The 10,227-nt window shown below is 50.8% G+C and overlaps 1 protein-coding gene across 1 annotated transcript in view; it reads right to left on the bottom strand.

Moving 5' to 3' along the window:
- Window positions 1–592: 592 nt before the first annotated feature.
- The window catches only part of PLXNA1 (plexin A1), a 115,034-nt gene continuing 105,399 nt past the window's right edge, over window positions 593–10,227 (bottom strand). The window contains exons 31-32 of the mRNA XM_039734184.1: window positions 8,370–8,520; window positions 593–4,949 (exon numbers count right to left, since the gene is read on the bottom strand). Of these exons, the coding sequence (XP_039590118.1) occupies window positions 4,854–4,949; window positions 8,370–8,520 (247 nt within the window). The 3' untranslated portion in view covers window positions 593–4,853. The remainder of the gene's footprint in view (window positions 4,950–8,369; window positions 8,521–10,227) is intronic.

Below are 10,227 nucleotides of genomic sequence, written 5' to 3'. Positions count from 1 at the left end.
GGAGCTAGAAAAGATGAGGAGCTAGAAAAGAAGATGCCCCTGCAGGCTGCAGAGACACGACTGCAGCATCAGCTCAGCACCGTGTACTTCCTCCCAAACACCTGTGCCGTCACCCCATGGTCCCATGGGAGGAAGGGCCAGGATGTCCGAGGGGTAGAAGTGAAGCTGCCCCAGCCCTGGTCAGTTCCTGTGGATCCCAGTGAGTGCCAGAAGAGTCAGGCAGATATCCACCTCTCTGTGCTTGCAGCGTGGCAGGTTCAGCTCGTCGGCGTCTGATCAGCAGCTCCCAGCCGTTTGAAGAAAGGCAACGAGTAAAATCGAATGGTTTAAAGCAATTTAACACGATCCACCCAGGAAAGGGGCTGATGGGGGAACCACCTAAATCCCCCTGTGAGCATCTGGAGCTCCTTTGGTGGGTGTTAACAACCACACCTCAGGACCCCCACACCCACACATGCACTGCATTGCTGGCACATCGTGATGCTATTTTGCATCACATCCTCCCAGCACAGCCACGGATTTGCCCATTGCTCCCAAAGCTGCCTGCTCCATGCACCCACATCACCCCCAAAAACACAGGCAAAACACCAGCTTTAGCAAAAATGTTTAATCTCTCCTTGATGCATGTGTTTATTTACAAGTACTAAATCTGAAGAACATTAAAATAGGAAATAGCAGGATATTTACACGATCAAAGGGCGCTTGGCCAGCCACGCTGGCCTGTTGCTTCAAGTCTGAAACAATCACAGAAAGGGAATCAGGACTCCGGAGTGTGATTCTTTTTTTCCCCATTTAATTTTCTAAAACTATCAGAATTCTCTGCCTCTCGCCGGGTCCGCCTTGGGTTTCCCCCTGCTTCCTTAAAGGACAGCTTGTTGTGCGCTTTGGTCGGGAGCGGGTGAGCCTGTGGGGTCCCCCCAGTGTCCCCCTGCTCCTTGTCCCCAAGCTGGGGCCAGCTCTGAGTGTGACACGGGGCTCCTGCTAGGGGGGACACTTCCAGGCTGGACTGCACATTTTTTAACCCCAAACTGAAGCGAAAGGCAACGGGAGCAGGGGGGACCCCCTTGTTTGCAGTGGTGGGGGATCAGCTTGCACGGTCCAGCTGCCTCTGCTGGGGGGCAGAGCAGGAGTGCCCAGAAATGCAGGCTCACAACAAGGGATGCCTCTCCATCTCACCCCACTCTGGGGCACGGGCTACACCAGCAGGAAGAGGAGGCTCGTGCATGCTTCCCAGCTTCTCCACGCCTTTCCCCCTTCTGAGGCAGGGTCTGACAGGGCCAGTTCTGACCCCACCAGGCCGGTCAAGGGATGGTGGGCAGCTGCCTGGCACAATTAAGGACGCTGGGCATCATGCGAAAGGCAAAGGTAGCACCAAGAAGCGCCAGAGGCTGCGGGCAGCACTGCAGTGCCCACCTCACTGACCAGCACCCTCCTGTTAGGGGCAGCAAGGGGACCCCCAAGCAGTGGGGAGCTGCTGGGGTACCCTTCAGTGGAGCAAACCACAGACACCCCAAAGCTCTCCAGGAGGAAGCCAATGGGAACTCATCCCAAGGACTACACTATGGGCAGTCAGCATCACCAGGGGGCTGGAAGAGCCAGGTCACAGCACAAGGGGAGCCCAGAAAGCAGAGCCACACCATGGCACTGCCAGCCTGCCCAGCATGACCTCCCCAGGAGCCTCTCTGCTGCCCAAATCCATCTCAGACCCTCCATGGCCAAAAAACTCATCTGTCCCTCCAGGCTGGCTGAAGGAGCACCCACAGCATTGGTGCTGGGAAAGCTACAGGCTAATAGACCTCAGCAATTAACAGCAATTAACAGTGCTTCCAGCCCTCTGTGTCAAAAGGGAAATTTTCAGGGGGGTGTTCCTAGAAACACATCTCCATCCCCTCTCAGCCACCACAAAACCCATGTGCTTGGCTGCCCCAACAGCAACCAAAGCTCCCCAAGACACTCTTACCACTGCAACAGGCAGAACCCACTCCAGTCCTGGACAGAGACCCCAAAGCCATGGCTCCCCTTCCATCACACCACGGCGATCACCGATGCATTGCCGCCATCCTCCGGGCGATTTCCAGCACCTCCACCAGCACCACGCAGCCAGCAATGCCACAGGGAAGAAGTTTTGCACCAAAGGGAGCTGCAGGCACGCCTCCACCCCATCACAGCAGCAGTGAATCCTACAAAGGGACCCCCGGAGGGTTCTGTCCCACCAGAGCACCCAGAGAGATGCTGGCAGCCAGCAGTGGCCCCAGCACAGGGCACACAGCTGTCCTTTAAGGCTCTCCAAGTACCACATTTGAGATGTGAACCTCTAAAGTCTTTCTTTTTGCTGTTTCTTTTTTTTTTTTTTTTTTTTGGACAAGAAAGGGGCAAATTAATTTCAAATTAAAAAAAATAGGTAACAGGTCTAAACAAACCTCTAATATTCAATACTCGCAGTTTCTTTGTTTTATGGGTTTTTCTCTTCTGTTTCTTAAAAAGATCAACTCAGACTAAAATCTAGCACAGTCATGCAACAGCCCACAGCTCTCAGAAATCCAGCGACAGCTCAGGGTTCATAGGTTTGGGAAACAATTATAAATTCTTTTTCAAACAGTTTTGCTGTTGTGGTTGGATTCTTTTGTCATCTTTTTTTTTTCTTTTCTTTTTTTTTTTATCAGCATCTTCTCTCCTTTCCCTCCTTATTAAAACAAAACAAAACCAAACAAAATTACAACATAATGAGAGATGTGCAGGCTTCAAACGGTTGTTCTGCATGGTGAGAAAGGCTTGGAAGTTCCTTCCACACCATTTGGTATCCTTTTATTTATTTTTTTTTTTTTTTGCAGTGGTTGTTTGTTTTGTTTTAACTGGCTGTGTAAATTCATCTCATTTTTATATTGGTTCAATTCTCCTTCAGTTAACTATACAGCACCCCACTGGGGCACGAGAATTAGATTGTAACCACATATATATATATACACACTTTTATTATTTTTTTTAATTAAAAACTTCATTATTTCTCCCTCTCCCCCCCCTTAACTTGCAATTTAAGGGAATGGACAGAAATCAGCTGGGCTTCTCTCCACTTGGATTTTGACAGCCATCCGCTCCTGGCAGAGTGTGGCCCCATGTGCTGTGGCCTGGGCAGTGACAGGAGCTCTCAGTACAGAAAAGGAAAGGGTTTTGCTCTTTTTTTTTTTTGGAAGTTTTTGGTCACCTGCTGCCATTCAGGGCAGCATTCAGCACCTTTTCATCTCTGGAAAGCACAAACCCACAAGGAACTGACATTTCCAAGGGGGAAGCTGAGGGAGAGACCTCAGGTCTCCAGCGAAGCCCTGTCAGGGCAGAGGCAGCGGAGGGGAGACGGGGCGACAGCGAGGAGAGAAAGGGGGAGAAAGAAGGAAAAGACAGAGAAAGAAAGGTCAGTCTTGGGTGGAAGGTCCTGCACACGTTTGGGCTCCCCAGGTGGAAGAGCAGGTGACAGCCCCATGGCAGCCAGAATCCCAATCCCTGCATGGGCTGGGAACCCAGTGGGGTTTGCCAGGGGGATCCCAGTCAGGAATGCAGAGGAGCTGCCTCCCCCTTCGCTGGGGTTCTGGTCTCTTCCCCTGCATCAGCACAAAAAGATGATGGGGAAAAATAAACTTAAAGGGGCTTTGTTAAGGCGGCTCCAGTGCCAAAGAATCCGACACAAAAAGCCAGGCTGGCTCTGCAACAACCCTCCTGACAAGCCCCCAAGGCCCCACAGCCATCCTCCACCCCGCATCATCCCAGGACAGGCAGGAGCAGGCAGCACTGCCCAGACCACCCCACGGCCACCGAACCGGGAAAACAAGGACAAGCTCAACAAAACACCAACCATCCCTCAGCAATCACCCAGGAAAAGAAAAACCAGCCTTGGGATTCTCCCTTCCTCTCTGATTTTGACCTCCAGAACCACTCAGCAGCATTAAAATAACAGCATCTATCCAGCTAACAAAACTCCCAACTTTTTTTTTTCTTCAGTTTTTTTTTTCGCACTAAACAACATTCAAATAAAACATGGCACAGGACGTATTTTAGAAATATCAAAGCTCCCTTTCCGGCCCACCCCTAAAGCCCCAACCCCAAATCTCCCCAGCATCAGTCCTTTAGCTTATCTCTTAAAATCGCTTTTGTTAGTTTGTTGCAAAAAATTCAGAATATTTTTTTCCCCTCCCGTTTTTTGTTATAATTTTTTTCCCTTTAAATTAAAAATTTTGTTTGTCTCGTGTAAATTGTGCAAATATAGCAGTTAACACTAGTGGCAGAAGGCCAGAGAGAGAGAGAGAAGGGGGCAGAGACAGAAAAAGAGAGAGGAGGAGGAGGAGAGGGGGTGGACAGCTGGGGGGAAGGAAGGGAGAGCAAGTCAAGTACAGTAAAAATAGGAGCCCACCCACCCTCCCTTCACCAAAGTAACAACAACATCCAAACGCCTTCCTAGAAAGCCCCGCGGTCCCGACCCTCCTTCCGCGTGGGCTCAGGGGCTCTGCCCAGGCAAGGGTCCGTGGGGCAGGATCCCCTTCTGCTCCGCCCGCATGGCCTCTCTGCCAGGCCCCTGCTGCACCCGCTTGGACCGGGGGGTTTGTCTGTGGGTCAGGGAGTTCCATCGACGCTGCTGCCGTCGTCGGGGTTCGTGGTTTGTTCCGCTAAAGCGCGAGGTTTCTCCGTGTGTCCGTGGGAAGCGTGCGGAGGCGCGGCGGCTCGCGCGGGCCCGGCCGCTCCCAGCCCCAAAGTCTTGTGCCCGCGGCTGCCGCTGGCCGGTCCTTCCTCCCTCCCTCCCTCTGTCCATCCGTCCGTCTGTCCGTCCTGCCGCCCTGCTGCTGGACGCTGGCGCCGCCGCCGCCTTCTCAGCTGCTTAAGGCCATTGTGTCGATCGCCTGCTCCAGCTTACTCCGCAGCCGCTGCCTTCGGGCCTGCTCATCCTTCTCCAGCGCAGCTAAAATCTGGGGAGAGAGGGGAGGAGAGACAGTGAGGAGGTGCCCTTCTACCCAAAGCGGCTCCTTGTGGCCCGTTGGCTCTTTGATGGCAGCAGGACATGGGGATATAGCCCCGTGGGAAGTGTTCTTGTGCCCCAACAGGGCCAAAGGAAGTGCAAGGTGAAAGACACCTCTGTGAGTGGTGCCACCCACAAATCGAGCACCCAAAGGGTCTGCAGTGACACCGGGGACCTGCCTGACACTAACGAGGAGCCAAATTGCACATGGGAAATGAAGAAAACACAGAGGATGAACCCCAAATCCAAGCCAACGACACCTTCCCGCCATGTCTGTGACTCCAACAATCCTGTAACACCTGAGGGAAGCAGAGGATGTGTTTCAGAAACCACAATCAAACCATGAACTGGTTCCACATGCACAAAAACACCAAATCCACAAGGCTTCAGCTGCCACCAGTGTTAAAACCTGTCTCATTTCATCCCAACAGGGGGACAGTGGGGTGCTGGAAGGGGACATCAGACAGATGCACCAGCAAAGCCTGGGAGCCCCCAGTCCTGTTCAAGGGGTGCACCCACAGACACCTGAGAATGACTTTCCTGCCTTGAAATCCTTTCTCTAAACAAGCTGCTGATAAGGATGACAGACTGCAGGCTGGAGGGACAGTCCCCTGCCCTGGGCTAGATGTGACCGTGCCCCCAGGGCTGGGGAAGGACTAGCAGCAGCAGGAATGTAGAGGATGAGACTCAGAGTAGGGAAAAGGGAGTAACAAAGTGTAAAACAAAGGGGCAATTGCCCTCCCAGCAGCCAGGAGTGTCGTCTCAGTAACACCATGCCAGCAGAGCAGAAAAGCTGATTTAAAAAAACAAACCTGACAGAAATCTCATCTCCTCGGGTGAGCTAGTTGAGAGAGCAAATTTTTTGCAATTATATATCAAGGCATCCGTCAAAGGGGACTTGATTAACCATTTCATTGGCTGCATAATTGGAAACCAACTGTTGTATAATTAATAGACTTACTAGGAGGCAGGCAAAGTCCATCAGGAGCCCTACAGGTAACTTCTTAATGGGGAATCAGCTCCCTTTGATTAAGAGCTGCTGCAGTGCTGGCAAGTTGTGAGGAAGGCAGAGCATGCTGAGGAGCATCCACCACACTGCCACAACCAGCCCCTGGCCACCAAGAGACTGGGGCTCCCCCAGGCTGTTTTGGGGCAGGACCAGGCTGGTCTCTGTCTCCTGGGGCAGTAAGTGATGCCTGATGGAGAGTCTCCTCCCAAAAGAGAAAGGAAAGCTACCTCTGGGCACTGGTATCAGCTTCTGAGGAGGGGAAAATCTCCAGCATCAGCTGGACACATCTGATTAACCTCCCCTGGCAGCAACATCCCAGGGCAGCAGCTGGACTGGGAAGAACTCATAGATTCTGCCACAAACCTGCTACTGGGAACACTCCCCCACATCCATCCCCACAGATTCTCTCAGCCCTCATTATACACACAGTAAAATACCTGTAGTGACACACAGAAATCAAAACCCCACATGCCTGAAAGGTGCCTGAGCTGGAACCAAATGAGATTGATCAGAGAAGTGAAGGGAAGTCTATTCCCCCTACCTGCCTCCTTTGCTTCTCCCAACCAGATAGCAGTATATCCTGGAATGCTGAGGTGCCAAATGATTCCCAAACTGCCCATGCCTTTATCTACTCCTCTCTTATCTCAGCTTTATGGAAACAATGCAGTCAAAGGAAACCTGTGCTGAGTGTACAGACACCCAGGTTTGTCACCTGCTGTAAGGAGCCAGGACCACTGATTACCAAGATGCAAGTACCTAAATGAAAATTAATTATGATTTTCATTCACAGCCAATGACAGCATATTATTGCACTGAACAACAGGAAAAATTATTCTCTCCCATTTTGCATCAAAGAGGGTGCAATCGGGCTGCATATAATTGTGCTTAATGATGAAAACAAACAAAGGGAACAGCTGCGATTTATTAATCCCATTACAAATAATAAAAGAAGTTCCTGAGAGCTGTGAACACACTTGTGATGCTCAGAGAGCAGGCAACAGCAAGACACTCAACAGATGTCAGGCTGCTGTTGGCAGGCAAGAAGAGGACCTAAAGAGCAGCTCATTAGTGCCATGGGCTCATCTCACATGGTCACCTCTATGCCCTTGCCCAGGACTTAGAGGATTTATTTCAGGACTGTGGGACTTTTAGCATGGAGGAGGTGAGCACTAGATGATGGCTCAGGGATGATAGCTGGACCACAGGAAATCTAGATTGCTCCACTTTCAGTCTCGTGGTAGTCACAGAACTGTGTGCAAACTGTAAAACCCCAGAACTCCTTCATGGCCAGCCCCTTACCCAGAGCAACAGGGGCCTCTGGGATGTGCCATCCAAAATCATCTAAGGACTGGCATAGAGGTCCACCAGCATGGTCATCAGTACATGGCCACCAGCTGCATGGTGACCACCACACACCATCTTCCTAAGAACCAGGAAAGCCAGGATCTCCTCTTCCCTCCTATAAAGCCCTGAGTTCCACAGTATATTGGCCACCACGATCCCAGTGCTGACCTTAAACCCACAAGCCAGGTCTGCTACAACTTGCCCATGGATCCCTTAAATTCACACCTCAAAATGGCACTGGGAGAAGCCTCTTTGGGTTGCTGCATGGTACAACAGGGACCCCATTTCCTCTCCTGGCTCTGAGAGGGAAGATGTTCTGGCACTCTGTCACCTAAATTAGCCACTGTTCAAATATAGTCATCAACCCCTTTATTGGGACAATAAAATCTGTATTATCATGCTATGTGAATAGACCTATATTTTACTGTAGTTACATATTTTATTGCTTTAATAAGATGTAGGCTGTGGATTTGAGCAGAGTTTTGAGAAATTAATTTGTATAAATTACAACAGAGGAGTTCTTAACCATCCTTACTGACATTCACAAAACAAGCACTGGAGAGGTCACCACATCCTCTAAGATTGCTGGGGAGAGAAGTCAAACACCACCTGTACAGTTCCACAGCATTGGTACCACCATGGTGCAGGATTGGTGGCAGTGGATAGGGGAAGCACGCTGAGATAATGCTGGGAGCTCTGCAGCCTCATGGAGCTCATGTGCCAAATGCATAGAAAAATAGGTGTTTCCTACATTACTCACTGCAGAAAATATGAGGAATCCAGCTCCTGGCTTCATGCCTCCCAAACCCAGGAGGAATGAGCACTGCCCACTCCAGCTCCTGGCTTCATGCCTCCCAAACCTTTCCTTCTCCAGCAGCCCAAGCACAGACATGGAACATGTTACTATTCCACATTTCACAGTGTGCTATTCTATTGGAAAAAGCAGGGGACTGCAGAAACAAGGACAAAAAGACTGAAGTGGCAGCTCAGGCCTGACTCTGCCCCACCACATCTTACCTCATCCTTGTACTTGGTGATGTAGGAGTAGATCTCGTGCAGGGCACTCATGCTGTTGAACTGGCTGAGGTGTAACCGTGACTGCTCCGCCAGGTACGCGCTCATGTCCTGGTCACTGATCGCTGGCATTTTAGCTATATCTGCATAATATCTGCCAGGGAGGAACAGAGGAGTGGGTCAGAAATAGGGACAGGCAGGAAGGGATGGGTCCCCGCCACGATGGTCACAGAGAACAGCCAAGGAAAGGCAAGTGAAGAGCATCTTCCCTCCAAGCAGTGACATACAATCACCCATTTTAGCACAGCTCCCTAAGAGGTCTCTGAGCACTCCACAGAGCAGTCAGCACTGTTAGGAATGTGGTCCTGATGGAACAGCACCCAGCTCAGTCCAGTTCTGCTCACCATGCTGGGAAGCCAAGCAATCTTGCTCTAAGGGATTTTCCACCCTCTCCTAGTTACACACTTTGTCCTTCCCATCCCATTGGATGTTTTGCCACCAAACTACATGCACCAGGACCACCCATACCTGCAGTAACACACAAGGTTTTGCTACCACTCTCCTAAGGTCACCACGCCCCTAAAGCCAACAATGCCCCTTTGCATTCAATTAAATACTTGGGTTGTGAACACATGACAAGGTGACATCCTTCCCCTGCAGCGATACACGTGCTGTGGTAGTGGAAAAACAGAATATCCAACAGGATGTTGATCACAACCCTGAGAGGACAAAGCTGCAGCATCCCACAGCAGGAGAGTTACACCAAGCAGACGCACCAGTGGACTGGATACTGAGGACTTTTTGGAAACCAGGGTTGTGTCCACAGGCCTCATTTTAAAAGCAACCCCACCCACAAGCAAACAAGCTCTGGCTGCTCCCAGGGAGCAGTATTACCAGCATTTCCACCTGGAAATACAGAATGCCAGTCTCTCTCAGGTTTGCTCTGCTCCTCATGACTCCACACTTGGTAAAGTTTCTGGCACAGTGATTAGCATCACTTAGCTGAACGCTGAGATGGAACACTGCTGAAGCACTTGGGTAGGAGCAGATGGCAGCAAGACCACTTGAGAAGATGAATATGAGGATCCATTCCATCCCACTGCACTGAACTGAGCTAGTGATAAACTACTTGGGCAGTTTTTACAAAGAGGCTCATTCATACCCAGAAAATGATGCAAGAGGATTTCTAGATGCTGCCAGGAGAGCAGTGGTCTGAGGTGAGGACCTCTGACTAAACCAGGCATCTCCTACACCCCTAGAGATATCTCACACCCCAGAGTGACGTCTCCTAAAGCAGCAGTTTCAGGCTCCAGGTGTTATCATGACACATAGGATGGCAAGAAAACATCATTTTTCAATACAAGTGTGCATGGCTCACATGGACCAAGATTCCAGTCACACCATCCATTTCCAGTGGATACATCTGACCCCAGCAGTAGTCCCCTTGGGTTTCTCCAGGTTTCCCTCTTCCTAAGCCCTCCTTTGTGCTATTCCTGCCTCATATTGGCAGCATGCCCTTTTTTCAGCTGGTGCCTGAGCCACAGCAGCAGACAGACCTGCTGTTGGGACTGGCAGTCCCACTCAGCCACCCCCACACCACTCCCATCCCTCCTCTGCAAAGCTTTGTGACTATAACTGTGCCAAAAGCCAGAAATGTTGATTATGCCATAAATCCCTGCAGCAGAGGAACAGTAGTAGACATAGTCACCCCCTGCACAGGACATCTCTGCCCCCTGCTCATCTGCCTCTGGGACCATAGCAGAGGTAAGCAATGGCAGGAGCATCTGTCACCACTGAGATCTCCCACCTCCTCCCCAGGGATGCAGAATGTCTAGACCAATGTTTAACTCTGAAATGGTTT

The sequence above is a fragment of the Passer montanus genome, unplaced genomic scaffold (genome assembly GCF_014805655.1).
Source record: "Passer montanus isolate IOZ18808 unplaced genomic scaffold, ASM1480565v1 scaffold9, whole genome shotgun sequence".
NCBI lineage: Eukaryota > Metazoa > Chordata > Aves > Passeriformes > Passeridae > Passer > Passer montanus.
This window is presented reverse-complemented; position numbering and strand designations above follow the sequence as displayed.